The sequence below is a fragment of the Squalius cephalus genome (genome assembly GCF_949319135.1).
Source record: "Squalius cephalus genome assembly, chromosome: 4".
Taxonomy (NCBI): Eukaryota; Metazoa; Chordata; class Actinopteri; order Cypriniformes; family Leuciscidae; genus Squalius; species Squalius cephalus.
In genome coordinates this window covers 35,364,096-35,383,044 of record NC_137125.1, presented here as the reverse complement: position 1 = coordinate 35,383,044, position 18,949 = coordinate 35,364,096, and the positions used below count along the sequence as shown (strand labels likewise).

The 18,949-nt window shown below is 37.2% G+C and overlaps 2 protein-coding genes and 1 long non-coding RNA gene across 3 annotated transcripts; 1 reads left to right on the top strand and 2 right to left on the bottom strand.

The window, feature by feature from the left end:
* Positions 1-1,690: 1,690 nt before the first annotated feature.
* On the bottom strand, positions 1,691-5,282 carry LOC307157086. The gene is made up of 3 exons (XR_013820854.1): positions 5,147-5,282; positions 4,448-4,609; positions 1,691-4,229 (listed from the first exon to the last, which is right to left on the bottom strand). It is a non-coding gene; the product is annotated as an uncharacterized lncRNA (long non-coding RNA).
* A 6,236-nt stretch (positions 5,283-11,518) lies between these two features.
* On the bottom strand, positions 11,519-16,057 carry alg10 (ALG10 alpha-1,2-mannosyltransferase). The gene is made up of 3 exons (XM_079869760.1): positions 15,682-16,057; positions 15,391-15,588; positions 11,519-13,477 (listed from the first exon to the last, which is right to left on the bottom strand). The coding sequence occupies exons 1-3, from the start codon at positions 15,844-15,846 to the stop codon at positions 12,419-12,421; spliced, it is 1,422 nt and encodes a 473-aa protein (XP_079725886.1). The 5' UTR covers positions 15,847-16,057; the 3' UTR covers positions 11,519-12,418.
* Positions 16,058-16,471: 414 nt separating this feature from the next.
* On the top strand, positions 16,472-17,838 carry tprkb (Tp53rk binding protein). The gene is made up of 4 exons (XM_079869780.1): positions 16,472-16,865; positions 17,185-17,307; positions 17,401-17,577; positions 17,653-17,838. The coding sequence occupies exons 1-4, from the start codon at positions 16,725-16,727 to the stop codon at positions 17,737-17,739; spliced, it is 528 nt and encodes a 175-aa protein (XP_079725906.1). The 5' UTR covers positions 16,472-16,724; the 3' UTR covers positions 17,740-17,838.
* The last annotated feature ends 1,111 nt before the right edge of the window (positions 17,839-18,949 follow it).

Below are 18,949 nucleotides of genomic sequence, written 5' to 3'. Positions count from 1 at the left end.
TTCTTTATGTGCGGCTCAAGAAGTTCGCAAAGATAAGAATTTCCTTCCGCGGAAAATCTGTATCTTCCATAAAAGTAACTATCAGTTAAGGCAAGGGGATTTTGTCAGGCTATAAACTCTTTCTCTACGAAGTGCTCGTCAAACAATTTGCGCTGAGATGTCCACCGGATTTGGAAGAAAAGGTGAAGTCATTGCAACAAACACTTGGAATAAGTTACGTCACCTATATGTTTCTTTGCTCTCAGCTGATTGGTCAAACTTCAGTCTGAGATCTTGAATCCAGAACATAGCCTGCCCCGGAGCAGGCTAGCCGTGCAGCGTAAGATACCATGGCAACGAACACCGATTAAAGCCGAGCTACTTTCATAGTACCTAAAACCCAGGGTTGGCGGAAACTAAGCTGAAACATAGCTGGCTAGCCACCTAATCCGGCTTCATGGTACAGGCCCCTGGTTTCACAGACAGGGCTTAGATTAAGCCAGGATTAGGCCTTAGTTCAATTAGGACATTTAAGTAGCCTTTATAAACGTGCCTTAGGGGAAAAAAACATTACTGGTGTACATCTTGACACAAAACAATGGCACTGACATATTTTAAGATATGCCAGTGCAAATTACTTTGTTAAACCAGCTCAGTTCATACATTTTATAGGCTTAAGCCTTGTCTGTGAAAGTTAAGTTTACCATATTGCCTGTCATCTGCCAGTTCAATAAACATCCGTTACCTGCATTCCTGTTGTCTGTCCCTCTGTTCCATGACATAAGTAAGATTTAAAAAAGAAGGAAGAAATGAATACTTTTATTGAGCAAGAACACAATATATTGATCGGAAGTTACAGCAAAGATGTGTTACAATGTTTTTGTTTTTTTAAATAAATGCTGTTCTTTTGAACTTTCTATTCATCAAAGAATCCTGAAAAACAAACATATCACAATTTTCACACAAAAATAAATTATATATATATATATATATATATATATATATATATATATATATATAAGCAGCAAAAACTGTTTTATACATTGATTAAAATAATAATGGGTAATCAATAATAACTGATCATTTTTCTGAAGGATCACGTGACACTGAAGACAGGAGTATTAATGCTGAAAAAATACAGCCTCGTCATCACAGGAATTAATTACATTTTAAAATATCTTAGAACAGAAAATGGTTGTTTAGGCTACTGATTCACAATATTACTGTTTTACTGTATTCTTAATCAGATAAATACAGCCTGCCTTTGTGAGCATAAAAGACTTTGAAAAATCGTAATTATTCCAAACTCTTCACCGTAGTGAACACCATGTCGAACCTTGAAGCAGAAGGGTTACAGCAGCAGAAGACCTCACCTGATGACACTTCTGTCAGCTAAGAAGAGGAAACTGAGGCTGAATTCTCACCGACTCACCAAAATTAAACAATAGAAGATTGGAAAAACAGTTTCTGAACATTCAGATGGTAGGGTCATAATTTGGTGTAAACAACATGAATGCATGGATCCTTCCAACATGTGGTAGTGTAATAGTGTGTGGGTGATATTTTCTCGACACACTTTGGGGCTCCTTAGCACCTAAGCATTGTTCAACTGGGTTTTGCTCATGAAAATGAGTTCACTGTACTCAAATGGTCTCTTTACAGTCACCAGATCTAAATCCAAAAGATTGACCAGCTAAAAAATGGGGGCTATCATGTCAATATGGACCAAAATATCTGAGGAACGTTTCTATGACACAAGCCCACAAAGAATTCAGGGAGTTCTCAAGGCAAAAACTGGCTTTGGGCAAGTTTCCAATAAGTCAATGGTATTCCTGAACTGTATCAGTTTCAAAAAGATTATGTATCATTTGTGCAGTTTGAATTTTCAGATAAGAATAATCAATCTGGACGTTAAAAAAATCTTTAACCTAACAGACTAGTTGAACAGAGACAATTCTCTAGATTTTGTGGAAAATGGCCAAATAAAACAACAAAATAGCATTAAAGTGCAATGTTTAGTATGTTAAAAAAAATGCTTGTGTGCGGGTAAGGTTTAAGGGAAGAGAAGAGGAAATCTAATTTGCTCAGTATCAAACCAGCAAAAGTAAATGGGAAAAACATGAGTGTGTGTTAGAATATTATTTATCTTCTCTGTGCTGTGACACATGCATCAATTCAGAATTATGGCTCTACACTAGTTGAATAGCAATTGTGGTGAACAAACAAAATACAAAGACTAATTAAAGGTGTCAAAATATAACATGACAATATGATTGCTTTTAAATTAAATGGCAACCCATCTAGTTGGAAATAAAGCAGAGACTGCCATCTGGTGGAAGAAAAGAGATTCCCCATATAGTGGATGTCACAAAGGGTTAAACAGCCATTTTCAGGTACCGGGTTGCCCTTCTCTATCAGTTACTCAGTTTGGCTCATACTCAGCTCATAGGAAGAGCCATGGTTATCCTTCCATTACTGATTATGAAGGCTACATAATTCTGTGAATGTTCAGAAATGTGTTTGTAGACTTCCCCAGATGTGAGACAATCCTGTCTCTGAGCTCCATTGCTTTAACCTCATGGCTTGGTTTTTCCAAATCATGTCCATGCACTTGAATTCGTAACAGGTTAACTCCAATCGAAGTGAAGAAACATCTCATAGAGGATCCAGTGAAATTTGAATGCTTTTGAATTGAAAGTTTTTTTTTTTTTTTTTTGCTTTGTAATTGTGTTGTATGGTGTGAAGATTGATGCGTTGCAGTACAAAAACAAAATATTGTATTTCATAAAATTGTATTACTTGCTATTGATGTAGCTACAGAAAAACAGCAACAACAGAGCAAAAATACAATAGATGATAACATGACAAAAACAAGCAAAAAATATATAGTGGTTATTTTTTATAAATACTTTTATAACTTGACTGTCTGAAGACAGTAATGATTGATTATGATAACACTAAAGATAAATGAAAATATGCATCTATGACTGGTTGGTTCGTAGAAGTGTTATGCTGAAAAGAAGTCTAAACTACACTGCAAATTAAATAATTTCTGACAGTCTGGAGGTGAGATTTATTTGGTGGCTGATAGGAATACCATGATTAACAACAGACTTGTCCCATTGCTTAATCTTACAACGTGAACAGAAATCATCACAATATCAATTTCCAACCCTCTGTTATCATGATTCTGGATTTATGTCCTCAAGATACTCCCGAACAGCACGAGCTGCCATGAATAGTTGATTTGCACCAGTTCCCTCAAAATATCTGCCATTTTCTATCCTCTGAGCCTCCGTTTCTGACTTTAAAAGACTCTTTAACAAACCAATAGCATATAAATAAATACCACATGCATGATTCCTACCAGCTATATATTCGTCTCTACATGTCCCAGTAATTATTAACTCTCCGTGTGTATAAGCGCTAATTGCCCAGGTTCTTCGTTTGGTGTGGAACTGTTTTTTTTTTGGAGCATGGGTAATAATTGGGTTTCTGTTTGCAAACACAGCTTTGAAACCCTCACGTAGTTTAACTTGTCTAATCAAAATAGGAGATTCCATGTTATTTTTAGTGTCACTTGCATAATCAAAACTCTCACGGAGTGTGTCCGATTCATCAGATAGAAGCACACAGAAATTGGGCTCTGGGTAGTAAGTTCCCAGAGGAAAGTGCTCTGCTGTTATTATGCGCACCTGTCGATCATGTTCGCTCTTTTCACTGATGACACTGTTCTCAGGGAACACATAACCAGTTGACATCACTGTTGGGTAGTTGTGCTCTTTGATTACATCTATGTAAGAGCTCAAAACATAATTAAAATCAATTGTGTCTGCGTCAAAAAAGCAGAAATAGATAGTACCTTTTGGGTCTTTGTGCCTAAACTGTCTTACTAATTTTTTGGTATGTTCATGGTTTTTAATTTTTTCTCTTATTTTTCGATATGGGATGCCATTATTTTCTGGCCATGTAAACCAGATTTTTTTTAAAGTAATTTCGCAAATAATGACCTTCTGAAATTCAGTTATTACAGCATCTTCATCTGATTCCTTTCCATTCAGGCCAAAAACTATAGCGATGTCCTCAAAACGGAACTCGTCCTCTTCCCTGAAAGCTGTGCTTTTCAGAAGATCAAGAAACTTCTGACAATATGAATCAGCATTTTTACTCATTTCAGGAGTAACCCCCATTGGGACATTGATCAAAAATTTGACTCTGATATCTTTTCTGTCAGATGGTACTGTTGATTCCTATGGAGAGAGAAATCAATACAACCTTTATTCAACTGCATTCATCAAATTCTCAACTGTTGTTTTTATATATTCCAATCTGAAATGAATGGGTTAGTGAAATAAGAGCGAGTGAATAATGCCAGAATTTTCATTTAAGAGTGAACTGTTTCATGTAATTTACTAGAAAAAAAAGTATAGGCCCATTTTAGAATGGCATCTACCATAATTGTGCTTACCTGAATGCTGAGATTTCCTAACAAATCAACAAGTTGGTCAGATCCTGAATTTCCTGACTCCCTCTCTTCCTCCTCATTCTCCGTCTCAGATTGTTTCTTCATAGCAGAGCGGTCTGTTTTCTCCTCTTTGTGTGAATTGTTGTCAGACGTAGACATTTTGGTCTGAGAAAATGAAAGTAAAATAACTGGAATGATCAGTAGATTAATAGTGTAACAGTGATGGCCTGATTTTCCAAATGACACAATCATAGTAAAAGTGTAAGGACTTCCGCATAAAAATAACAATTACTTAATTATTAACAAGTCTGCTATATTAAACACACAATTTAAACATTTCCAGTGAAGAGTTGGAAAAGTATGTGATTACCTAAGCTTATGAGTTCTCCAAAATCTAACTGTGCTAGAAAGGGGAATTAAACACAACCATTCTGTCCTCAAACCTTTTTTAATTATCTCTGTTCATCTGTATTTCTTTTCCTTCCATCTTTTTTTTTAACAAATATGAAATAGCATTTCATACAAAGTCTACCTTATGGCTCTTAGACTATTTAGAAATATGCTGGTATTAAAAAGTAGCCCATCTAATTTTCAATGTTCAAAAAGCTTCTCTAGCGTGTAGTATAATAATTATTCAGTGGGAAATTATAATTTAATTAATGACTGTCTCGTATAAAAAAGAAAAATTTATGTTTTACTTACTTTAACCTTGTTGTTGTGTGTTCTCATACTAGACTTTTTATAGAAGAGGTTCTTTAGGGACACCTAATCTGTAGCCCCGTCTTAGCTCTGAAGCAGGCTGCGATGTAAAGATTGCAATTTGCAATACTGGAACAGGCTATGTTATGTGTGTGTGTGTGTGTGAGAGAGAGAGAGAGAGAGAGAGAGAGAGAGAGAGAGAGAGTCACAAAGTGCTTATTTGTGTGTGTGTGTGTGTGTGTGTGAGAGAGAGAGAGGCCGATCGAACAGTGTAAACATAAAACCATACTCCGTCCTTTTGTTTATGCAGGACATCATTCAAACTGTAAAGTGTTTAAGTTACTGCTAATTAAAATTTTAAGGAAAACAAATAAATTAATCTGAAATGTAGCAAATTAATTTTCAATTCATTCACGTACAATTACCAAACCAATCTCAAGGTCTTTTTTGTCTTTTTAGTCATTTAATTAATAAACTAATTATATAAAACTATTGTCAGTGCACTACAAATAAACTGGTCCTATGACTTTACTTTATTAATAAAACTTATTTAAAAACTACAAGGCTTAAGTAATTTATTTTCCTTTGGTGGTACAGCCTGAGACATGCACAAGCCTTCTGCATTTTTGCTTTGCTTTTCCCTGCATTGTACCAAACTCGTACCGAACCGTGATGTCTATGAACTGAGGTATGAACCGAACCGTAACTTCTGTGTACCGTTCCACCCCTAATAAATAAATATATATATATATATATAGTTATATATAGTATATATATATATATATATATATATATATATATATATATATATATATATATATAACTATTATATATCGGTTTTATGAAATTAAAGTTCTCATATTATGAAAATGTTTTAGGTCATATTGCCCACCCCTAGTGGATGCTGCTTAAGTGTGCTATAAAGTTTCAGTGATGTTTTTTTTTTTTTTTTTTAGCGAAGTTGTGATAGATACTTTTATGTACCCATCCCATCCCGTAGCCTATTCCATCATGAGAAATTCCACCACATCTCCCACGGCACATGTTAACCCACATTTTCATATGTCAGCTTTTGCCAATAATCATTCCATGATCCATGTCCATGATCATTAAAGCTATTTGGTTATCGTTTTTCTCATTTTATCTCTTCAGAAAGTTCACACCCCAGCCATTTCTTCCTCCTAAATATGTTGTATGTCTCAAAACACAAATCTTTTGATAGGGATAGAAGTAGTGATTCAACTTACGTTTCTATAGCTAGACTCTAGACCGTAGTTTCTTCAAGCTTTCTTGACATTGGCACATATGGAGGAGATTTCAGATGCCCAGCATGTGTCCCATGACTCTTGGCGCCGCCCTGCTTCATGCAACAAAACAGAAATTATTTGTGTCCTCCCTGCAACTTCTAATAGCCGCTGGAAGGTATAGCCTTACCCCAGTGTTCAAAATGTCAATAGTAAGATGAACAATATACAGATAAGAAAAACCTTGATACAGAAAACATAACATCCAGTTCATCAGAGTGGGAGAGAAGAGAGTTTAAATGGGCATTCCACCCATTTGAACATTGTTTTTTATTTAAAGTGGGTCATATACTGTATGTAGTTGAAATGTAAAATAAATTTTGAATTTGGTGCCTTCGTGACCGAGGAAAAACAAAAAATAACTTCAGGACGCATTTGTATGAAAGACAACAACTCCCACAATGCACCACATTGCACAGCTCCGCAAGCCACTCCCACTAATCCAGAAAGCGCATATCTGCCTATAAGAGAAATCACTCTTCCGTCTACAAGGCTAGCTACCACCAGAGCTTGAAATTCATTTCACACAAAATGTCTAGTTAGTTGGTGAACTCATTAGTGCATTACTCCTCGTTTGTATTTCTTTCGAAAAGGTGAATTATTGCATGGTACCTGGATGTTCAGTCAGAACATATGCGGTGCGAAACTAGGATAGTTCACAACACAAACGTCCGTGTCCTCGTCTGATTCAGAGATTTCGTCCAGGAGAAATTGTCATCGTTGAAATTCTTTGCCGCAGACGGACTCTATCTCTGTGTTCGTAACGGTTCGTAGTCGCATAGTGAGATCACCGGCGCCACCGGTCCGCCCTAACTCGAGCCAGTCCGGGCTCCTCGTCCGCGGCAGGCAGGTCTTCTGCCTCGGCTGCTCTTCGCTATAATGCAGCTTGTAAAGGTAGCCACAAACACCTGATTCAAGCATCAGACTTCCGAAATCCTCTTCTTCTATATCATATTGAGCACTCTCCTCCGCTATTGTCATTACTTTACATCTGTCTCCACAGCGCCTGTTAGCTTAGCTTCAAACAAGATGGAGGATATTGCTTTCAGTTTCAGAGAGTAAAGTCCCACCCACTGATCTGTAATAGGTCTGTAGCGTGAGCGGGTCCCGCCCCCTGGGAAAGATGAGGAACTAGTGCTTGTAGTCTCAACAGAAATCCCCCCCTCTTACACTTCCTCCTACAATGACGCAAAATGACGATTTTTGCGTCATTGTAGGAGGAAGTGTAAGAGGTAAATAACGGATTTCTCCCGTCTCAGGGGAAAATGAGAGAGTGTTGCACGACCATTCAATAGTATGACTGGGTTTCTAACAATGCAAAGCTTAATGCAAATGGGTGGAGTGTCCCTTTAACCGGAAGGTTCCACTCATGACTGGAGAATGACATAATTGTCATGACTCATGTGGTCTGTGCCTGGTTGAGCTATCCAAGGAAGTAGTACGTTGTTAGGGGCAGGTCTGTAAAGGCACTGAAAAAATTTACAAAGTACTGAGTAAAAATTGTTCTAAATTAAAAGTCCAAGGATTTAACCTAAAACATACTTGAGATTAAGTCAGAAAGTACAACTTTAAATCATACTTCAGCCTTAAAAAGTAGCAGTAACTGTACAAAATGAAAATGAGAGAGAGTTTCTTGTTTAAGTATTTTGAATAATTTCATCAAGTGGATGAAATGACAGACACAGAAAAGTTCTGGCACAAAGGTCAAAAACATCCATAGTGCATTTTTATATAGACCAACAATTAAAAAGCAGCACAGTGGAATTTCGATATGTGATTAATTAGATTATCATATCATGTAATTAATTTGATAAAAATGAAATGATGGACATCCCTAATTATTACTCAATATACCCCCGGTTTAAGAGGCTTAAGCTAGTTCCCAGACTAGAATGCACGTTTGAGCTGTTTTAACTAAAAACAACTAATATTATTAAAATATGTCAGTGCCATTGTTTTGTCTCAAGATGCACACCAGTAATGTTTTTTTTTTTTCCTTCTAGACACGTTTATAAAAGCTATATTGTCTCAGTCTGTGTTTAGTTTAATTTTCATGGACTTTTAGTTTGCATTCGTCAGTCACCTGTTTCCTATGTTTTCTTTGTGCCTAGTTTCCCGCCAGTCTTTTGTTGTCATGGACACTCAATCATCACAGCTGTTCATCATTGTCTCATCATCACAGTGTATTTAAGTTCCTCTTTGTGCTCATGTTAATATCTGTTGGTGTGTGCTACACGCTGTCTCGTTGCTGTCCTTCGGATTACTTTGTTTTAGTTTATTTAATTAAAATAACTTATATTTGATCTTCTCTGCCTTTCACCTTCATTATTGGACTGACAATGTTACATAATGCTGAACCAAAGAAGGTGATTAAGTGGAAGTATGTGGAGGAGTTAATTGGCGCCAGCCACCTCGCCACCTGTGATGACATCACGCTCATGGAGGGGTTTTGGATCGGACTCGATGGCGAGATCCAACTGGTGATGCAACCAGCGTCTGGTCCCATTCACCATCCATCACCGCCCCAGAGCCAGACCCAATGCCCACACCCACCGCGGATACGGAGCCAGAGCCCCCTGCAGACCTAGAGATCCAGCAATTACCCGCCACAGACATCTAGCCAGAGCCAAAGCCAAAGCCCGTTACGGAGCCAGAGTCAGCTGCCAAGTCTGTCCCGGAAGCTAAGCCTGAGTTCCCGGCTGACCAAGTGTTTGAGCCAGCTGCAAAATCCGTGCCTGTGGGAATATTAGTGGTGATAGATGAGGAGGAAAGCCTGATCGACTGGAAGTCCGATGTAGTGCTTCCCAGCCACGAACCTTCTCTGCCGCTGGTCCCTTCCTGGACAAATGTATATTCGTCACCTCAGTCTTCATCATCACTGCTTGAAATCTTCGATGCCTTCATCGCTGCTGGTCCTGTCCAACCCTAGTTCGTCGTCACCACCATCCCTGTCCATCACAGAGCCTTCCTCTTCTGCACCCTCCAAAGCCAGCCATTCCCTTGGCTCTGCATCCGCTAGCTTTCTATAGCCCCTCACCATCAGCCCTGATCCGCCTTGGAGCCTCCAGTCCCCAGCTCTGCCCTGGTGTGAGGAGTCCCGGGCTCAGCCTCATCCCCATTCCCCTCAGTTCCTCTTCTGGCCAATGAACAAACACAGTATGGTTATAATTCAGGCCGCATCACAAATCAGAAATCAGACTGTGGATCGGTACCATTAAAACATGCTGTTAACGGGTCAAGTGTTCACGAAAGAGAGTCTTTAGCTGTTTCTTGAAAATAGAGGCTAAAGACACCATTGCTTGGGTGGAATTAGGCAGGTCACACTAGCAACGTTTATACGCAACCAAATAATCCATTAGTAATCGGATTGACTGCTCAATCGGACTGAAAAGCCTTCATGTAAACACCTTAATCGACCCGATTGAGCTCGAAAGGGGTGGTTTATTCCTTTTCTAATCCGATCGAGACTAGGACATGTAAACACTTGATCAGATTGAAAACTGAAACTGAAAGGACTGCGCGTGTGCAATGGCGTAGAAAGAGCATAATGACGTATGCCGCGTGGAACGAGCTGTTCTTCCTGATGAATAAAGTGTCATATAAATGAGTGAAGTGGAGCAGGACAACGTCCCACCAGTCCTTGTTTTGGATTCTCATCCACAGGTTTTGAGCGCGGGGAGGGGCATTTACTGCATGATAAATATAAGCAGCATGGGACAACGGTTCATATGTCATAGTCTCCAAATTACGACCAGAAATGGATAAATATGAAGTCTGCATATAAATTTCAAACATATAAATCACCGATGTATGAGAATGGTTATTATGTGCGAACAGCAGGAAACTCTGTATATCTGTGCAGTGTGCGGATTCAGCAATCGGACAGATTCATCAATCGGAATGAATTCAGTCCGATTGAAACAAAAGTTGTGCATGTAAACCAGGGGGGTAATCTTTCAGCCGGAAACTGAAGCTTCCCCGGGGGCCACCATTGATTAGCAGACCATCACCTGCTGTTAGCATTCCATTGACTCCCATTCATTTTGGCGTCACTTTGACAGCGAATAACTTTACATCTGAGGTGCTTAAAGACTCCATTTGTCCATTATTTATTTCTAAAGAAACACAAAAATGTATAAAAGGCTACATTACCTTGTATCTTACATTATGGCCCCGTAGAAGCAGTTTTTGTAAAAATAGGCTAACGATTGCGTCATAACCACGCGATTCTCTGTTGCACAGTATAGAAATTACCGTATGGACAGGAGGAGAAGCTCGCCGGCAATCGGGGGGACGTGGAGGCAAAATGACAAAATAATTAATCAGAATACTTAGCAAAAGTTTCTCCTGCTCCTAGCTCATGGACAGCTCCTACTCACACTCTCCGTCTCTGCAAGTTTCGGAAGGGAATGATTCAGATTTCTCTTGGCACAGCTATTAGAAGACAGACAGGTTGCTCTCGTCACATCTACGTCGTCAAGCTCAGTTTGAGTCTGCGCAGTACGCTCAGCCATCAGGAAGTGAGTGCTTCTAGTTGACTTTACTTTTCTCCATTGAATCCAATGGGGTCGCTGTGTCCATTTCTTTTACCGTCTATGATGTAAACATAGCCACTGTCACACCTCTGGTTGTTGCTTTTGTAGTAGATTGAGTTCAATTCTAGCAATTCCAGTTTTACCACTAGGGGGTGTATATGCTTGCGTTGAGTGGGAATTACCTGTTGCTGTAGAATTTTCGGTTTTGTGAAGGTGAAAATGTAAGACTTTTCAAAAAACATTTTTGAGACCTAGGTTGTTTTTGTGTGCACATGTTTAACAATTCTTAAATCAAGATATATATTAAGTCTTGTTTTCTGTGAAATTAATCAAAATTAAGCGTTTTTTATGATTAAAGTAACAAATATGCCAATGCTGAGGAAGATGCAATATTTAATGCAACGACGCTATGAATTTATGACTTTCTGCTCTGATTTCGGAGATTTTTTTAAGGCCTATATCTTTGTAAGGGAGAATTAGAAACCCTGTGATATTTATAAAAAAAAATAAACATTGAAAATAACTCTATGGTGACTGGTGAAAACAGATGACAGGGTTTCTTTATTTGTTCACCTCCCCTACTATGATGGCCGCTACAGTCTGAGGATAAGATATTATGCATACATTTTTAGCCCTTGTTTCCAGAAGAAATCTTAGACTGCCACCTTGTGGAAAACACAAGGCTTGTAATGTAGAATAAACAAAGGCATCTGCTCAACTTTACTGAACTACTCGGAAATTGACAGTAAAACAATTTAAGGTAAAGAGTTAATGAATATGTTCACTTCTGTTTCTGTATCAAAACAAATTTAATACCCCTCAAAAAAGAATGAGAGGAAAGACCAATGAAAAACACAGAAAGACAAACAAAAGAACTTGGAAAACATAGACATCAACCTATTAAGAGTGAGAAATTAGCATTTGAAATTACAAGAGAAAACTAATGTCTACCATAAAAAACAAGGTTTAACAATGAAATACGGAAATACAAAATAAGACCACAGATAACAACAGCCACCATAAAATAATTATCCTAATTCAACGAACTCACATGATTTAAAACGCAAACACAACATGAATGACAGGTGTAAACACTGCTTGTACTTAACATGAGGTGAAATTACAACAAAAATTGAATTCTGAATGGGTTGGTCAGAAAGATGGTTTCATCCAACACTACTCTGCATATTTTTATATACAGAGTTTTTATAGTATACAAAGTAAACTAAAACAAACTCCTAATTATACATGTAAAAATAAATTAACATCACCATTGGCTTAAATAACCGCAAACTGAGCATTTGAAGATGCAGTATTGCAATGTCATGGCATCATGTCACATAAAATTCACTTTTATTATTGACATATGGTGAAAACGTTTCTTTTGTGTATAGAAAATGTGAAACGAACAGCTTTAATTCAATATTCAGGTCAAGTCACCACATGAATCTTTGCGCAGCCGTACTGTCGGGCCACTGAAATGTTTTACAGATGAATATATAGACTGTAGCAGCATTAACTGCTGTATAGAGGCTAAACTCAAGCAGGAGTCTGGGTAAAGACGGCACAGGGACGTGAACGCGATATAACAGATACGGGAGGATGAAATATCGAAACTCCAAGAGTTTCTGCGGAACGGTCGCCGCCACGAGACACGTACAGAACACCAGACACCAGAACAGAGACTTGGACCTCAAAGTATCTAGAAAGTTCCATACTGCGAACACATATCCAGGGACTAAAAGGAAACGGACAAGGTCATGTCTCTGAAAAATCCTATTCCACACATAAAACGGAAAGTGTCGGTTGTCTGCGAGCAGATACTTGTGAACAAAAGTGAATTTCCAGACCAGAAACAGGAAGGACGTCATCAGCACGGCATAAATTAAGGGTTGCTTTCTTAAAGACTGCAGAAACCGGACGACCCTTTGGTAACTCATCGAGGTAGGAAGAGAAAATACGAGCGCAAATGACAGGAAATAGAAAATCTGAGGGAAGTTCAGACACGCTTCGTGATTACTGCGGTCTCCGACCACAATTCCGTCGTTCAACGCCGTGAAAACCACGAAGAGAACGGCTACTGCAATGTACGGCCATGTGGACAAGAACACTGCTTTTATATTGCAGGGCGTTTTCAGGAAATCCAACAGGAAACGCATCACTCTCATCGCACCATTGATGGTTAGAGGGATTTGAGAGGGGGATTTTTCGTCCCGCTTCTTCGATTGTTCGGTTCGCCAGGTCTCGTCCATTTTTTGGGCCACCACGGTGCCGGCGCAGAACGCCACCCAGATGATGTTGGTCTGGCGGAAGAGGACGGCGCAGACGCCGAGGAACGCCGCCGCTTTGTGGCATCCGTACAGAGTCATGAGGTACATGAAGAGCGTGAAGAACGTGGAGCCGGCGTCGGTGTAATACAGGAACGTGAAGAAGTACAGCACGGGGAACGTGGACAGAGCCAGGGCAGAGAATATTCTACGAGAGGCAGAACGGGACTAGAGAGAGAATGAAATATGATAATAGGATTACACATTCAATTGTTTTTGAGGCGTCATTCAGTGTAGGCTATGTTGTTGCTAAGGTGGTTTGTGTGGTCGCTTGGTGCCTTTGTTGAGGTTATTACTTTTCTAAGCGATCAGATTTACTGTTTTTGCTTGGTGGACAATGAAACAGGCTAAACCAACAGACTGCTGACACTACACACCTTAGCAACCACATAGCAACACCCAACAATTCAATTATGAGTTTTGCATGTGCAACTATCAGTCACAGTTTCTTTGGATAATGTGTTTAGATACCCCGCGTTCACTATTAATGAAATTATTATTATATTTATTTTTTGAAAACTACTTGTCTCCTGTACTGAATATTCTGTCCCCACCCCCTTATGGTGATTAAAACATTATTTTGAGGGATAAATTACAAAGTTTAAGTGTCTCAAAACATTGAATTTGTCAGCATTTCTTTATTTTGTGCTCGTCTCCAAACCAAGCACCCCCATCAATAATAAATATTTGAATAAATTAAATTTCTTATAATAAATTATAAACATTTTAAAGTCAGAGGGAATTCTATTTTTATTCAAACTTTTAAAGCATCAGTTTAATGACATTTATATGTACAATTTTTAATATTATTATTTTACAACAAAGCCTCCCTGTTCCCTATATTACTGTCATTACACCAGAGTTTTCCCAATAGAGTGTATATTTGGTTATGGTTTATCATTTTTATCATTTATAACACAAACTTAATTAATTTTCATGATGAAAATAGAAAACTTTCACACCTTAGCAACTGCATAGCAACACCCAACAATTGTGAGTTTGGCATATGCTGGTTACAGTTTCATCAGATCAAAAAAAAAAAAAAAAATCTATTTACTGTATTTACTATTAATAAATTATTATAATATATTTATAGAAACTTTTGTCCCCTGTCTAGGATGATTTTGGAGAAAAGAATAAATATTATTATTATTATTTTGAAGGATACATTTTAACATCTTCAAACTTTTAATGATATCTCTTTAATTTTATAAGTTTATAAGAGAGTCAAAATGTTAAATTCACTAGCATATTTTGAGCTTGCCTCTTAACCAATAATAAACCAATAATGCATTTATATACAGTTTTAAAATCAAGGAAATTCGACTTTTTTATAAAAAAATAAATAAATTTTAAAAAAAAACCTGTCTGCTGTTATTACCTTGATGCCAAGCATTTTAGAAAACAATTGAGTTTTCCAATAGCGTTTATATTTGGTTATGGTTTTGGTTATACAGGAGAGTTTATTATATTTTAAATATTATAACATTTCAGATTTGTGTTTATAATACAGAGTATCTTATATATGACTAACAGAAATGTCTGTTAATAAAAAAAAAAACTAAAATACAATATGCAAAATACAGATTTTTAAACATTATACATTTTAAAGTTGAGCAAGGCCATAATATGTGTGTGTATATATATATATATATATATATATATATATATATATATATATATATATAATTTTTTAACACTTTACAATCAATTTCCATTAGTTTCCATTAGTTAACTAACAAGATCAATACATTTGTTACAGTATTCATTAATCTTTCTTAATATTAGCTAATAAAATACAAGTGTTCATTGTTAGTCCATGTCAGCTCAGGTCAATTAAATATTAACATCTTTCTGATTTCAATAAATGTGTTATTAAATGTTTCAATTAGCATTAACTAAGATTAATAAATGCTTAAGAAATATATCTCATTGTTATTTCATGTTAACTAATGTAAACAAATGGAACCTTATTCTAAAGTGTTACCAATATTTAACTTAAAATTAATAAACTTACGTGCACCTAATTAAAGAATCACCATTTAACTTATATGAAAAAAAAATTAGATCAAATCATACACCTTATCTTTGACGTGCAGCCTGCAGATGATCAGATAGATGATGTAGAGATTGCCACTATTAAAGAGCAGATTGATGAATCTCAGCATGGCTGTAGAGCAAACCACCCTGCCCTTCAGATCTGCCAGCCAAACCACCGGCCTGATCAGACCCACTGATGCCAGATACAGCCCAGGAAGAGTGGTGATCATCGGATCCCACTGTGGAAGAACACACATGGCTATTAATGACCAAACACACACACACACACACACATACTTACTGAGAGATTCACGCATCATTTACAGCCATACCTCATTAAACTTCCCATCACAGTACTTCTGCGCTTGAGGGACATGGAATATCTCATCCATGTACGGATCTCTCTGTTCCCGTGTGATTTTGGAGAACAGAAGGCAGGATATGAGAAAGTTAACGCTGCACAGAGCCGTGAAGATATAAACCTCAAATCTCTCCATCCTCCTTATTCAAACAAACAAACTCGATCTTTGATGTTATTACGGTAATGGAAATGAGTGGTATATGAGGATGATTAAGATAGCATGCGATGCATTAATTCTTTGTAAACGATATTCATTCGGAGTTTCAAAAATGTGCAAATGTATGCAAAAATCGCATTTTTAAGTTTTGGTTTTTGACAGCTTAGTGGTGCGTCACATACTAGAGTCCGTAAGGAAACTGGAAGCGCGAATAATTAGTTCCCGCCTAGATGTTGTCATTGATTATTAAAATAATAATAATGCATCTTTTGTCCGTACTGATGTTGACATATTTTAATATGCGCATCACCTATACTATAGTATTGTTCCTTATTGTTCCTTACTTTTCTTATTAAACATCTGATTAAGTAATTTTGACAAAAGTAACAGAAGACTTGCAATTGTGAAATCTGATTTAATACTTCTACTTTAAAATTATTTGATTTTACTGCATATACCATCTGTGTAGTGACACCGAAAAACACGACGCCGAGTTAAAAAATACACAATAAAAAGTTAAAATACAGTGTTATTATTATTTAGGTTGACCAATTAGAAACGACTTTTGGGCCGATATAGCCCCCGCCCATTTTACTTTAATACCGAGCACTGCATTAGTGCTTTTTTATTTCTATAGTTGTTTTATACTTTTATAAACTAAGATTTGACCGTAGACTATTTAACGAATGCATTTTTAAAATATATGGAATATCACCAACATTGATCTCAAAACGGAACATTCCCAGCAACAAATGACGGTGTCACATTATTATTATTCCGTCCGTGGACACACTGGGTAGCGCGTGCTGTCTAACGTTAAAAACAGTTGATGTACAGGAGGCATTAAAATATTAATAATGCAGCTTACACAAGACTTAGAACTGTTTCCTGAATATACAGTGACTCAACTGCTCTTCAAAGATGTGAAAAATGCGACGGAGTTGAGAAAAATGGCAGTGAATGGAGAAATAAAAGGCGCCTTGATCAATCCATCAATGGTAAGAGCACGTAATTATGTATGTATTTTTATGATTCTAACTTTGTGTAAAAACCCCAATGTTATACATAGTTGACGCCGAAATACTATGGTCTCAAAAAGTACTATGGGAATACCATGTTTTGGATGTTATCATATCATGGCAATACTGTGATATATAGCAGATGTTTTGGATGGTATCGCCGTTTTTGAATATTTACCATGGTATACTATAGTACTACTATGATATTATGATATGGTAAGTGATGCAACCTTTTCCTAGTGTTCTGCTGTTATCATAGTTTTGCTGTATATTTACTAATTTCTTGTTCTCTGTAAAGGTTGTGGACGCATTCCAGATCCTGGTGGCAGCAAATAAAGCAGTTCACCTACATGAAATTGGGAAAATGAAAACCCGGAGCCTTTATTCGGAAATAATTTTTAATCTTTCACCCACAAACAACGTAAGTGACGTTCCAGTACAGAAACACAGCTGACACTAACTTTATTTGGTTTACAGGGTGCAATTTTAACAATAAGTTTATTGGACCTCGCAGATATCCGAAGCGTTCAAAAGGTTCGGGGTCTCAGACAGTGACAGTGCGGTTCATATTGTGTTAGTACACAATAAAGAAGAGAACCTGAACGTCGATGACATCGTCTCAAAGGTGGACGGACAACAGATTCCTGTTGATCAAGTGTCCGATTTGATGGATGCTGCAAAAATTAAAAAGGTTGGTCTCCTTTTAGACACTACTGATGTTGAACAATATTGTTTATTGAAAGTACATGTATTTCTCTCTTTACAGCTCTACAAAGTCGCACCGCAGGAGGAAAAGTGTGGCAGCCTTTTGGACGCTGTTGTTTGCAGGATGGCCACTAAAGATGTTGCATAGAGAATATATAGGTGTTGATCTGTAAACAAAAGCCTATTTATTTGAAATTCCTTGGTTTTATAATATTTTTTACAAATAAATAATCTTGAAGTTCATTGGCTATTTTGCTGTATCTCTACTTTTCAGATATTCTACACAGAAAAAATGGGAAAATTAGTACTTTTTGATGATAGGAAAAAAAAATCAGCATCTTGTGATACATTGTTAACATTCTTTAAAGGGACACTCCACTTTTTTGGGAAATAGGCTCATTTTACAACTCCCCCAGAGTTAAACAGTTGAGTTTTACCGTTTTCGAATCCATTCAGCCGATCTCCGGGTCTGGCGGTACCACTTTTAGCATAGCTTAGCATAGATCATTGAATCGGACAAGACCATTAGCATCTCTCTCAAAAAAATTACCAAAGAGTTTCGATATTTGTAATAATCAAGAAACTTTGCTGCCGTATATCATTACGCCTGCTGGACTCATGGTACGGCAGCAAAGTTTCTTGATTATTACGCAGGAATGAGAGTATAGTTCCTAGCCATATCAGCCTAGAAAATCGCAACTTTACATTTTCCGTCGGTCTTAGTGCACGATGTAACTACAGAAGAGTCAAGTTTTAAATAGGAAACATTTTGAAACTCTTTGGTCATTTTTTTGAGAGAGATGCTAATGGTCTCGTCCGATTCAATGATTTATGCTAAGCTATGCTAAAAGTGGTACTGCCAGACCCAGAGATCGGCTGAATGGATTCGAAAACGGTCAAACTCAACTATTTAACTCTGGGGGGATGAGCCTATTACCAAAAAAAGTGGAGTATCCCTTTAATGCAGATATGTGTGTGTGTGTGTGTGTGTGTGTGAGCTGTTAAAATGTAAGCTAATGAGATTTATCTAAAAAGACTGAGAGAGGCTAATTTAAAGTGTATGATTTACATTTATGCATTTAGCAAACACTTTTATCCAAAGTGACTTACAAGAGGAACACAAGCAATTCATCACAGAGCCGACATTTTATTTATAACTGATGTGTCAATTTGTACATTAACAAGAATCAAGTCCTTTATAATATCATATGTATATATAATATATATCATATGCATGTTTACTTTAAATGTAAAAGCCAAATTTTCACTTTCCATCAAGGCATCTTCTGATAAACTTTTTGATCTCTAAAATACTCATTTCATACCTCAAGTATGTGAAATATGCAAAAAGAGACTGT

Excerpts from the sequence above, each read along its gene's own strand:
- tprkb (XM_079869780.1), top strand. The coding sequence starts at position 16,725 with ATGCAGCTTACACAAGACTTAGAACTGTTTCCTGAATATACAGTGACT. Across the intron at positions 16,866-17,184 it reads CCTTGATCAATCCATCAATG|GTTGTGGACGCATTCCAGAT; the intron begins GTAAGAGCACGT and ends TTCTCTGTAAAG. Across the intron at positions 17,308-17,400 it reads ATCTTTCACCCACAAACAAC|ATATCCGAAGCGTTCAAAAG; the intron begins GTAAGTGACGTT and ends TGGACCTCGCAG.
- alg10 (XM_079869760.1), bottom strand. The coding sequence starts at position 15,846 with ATGGAGAGATTTGAGGTTTATATCTTCACGGCTCTGTGCAGCGTTAAC. Across the intron at positions 15,589-15,681 it reads GTGATGGGAAGTTTAATGAG|TGGGATCCGATGATCACCAC; the intron begins GTATGGCTGTAA and ends GTTCTTCCACAG. Across the intron at positions 13,478-15,390 it reads GGCTGCACGTCAAAGATAAG|TCCCGTTCTGCCTCTCGTAG; the intron begins GTGTATGATTTG and ends TTCTCTCTCTAG.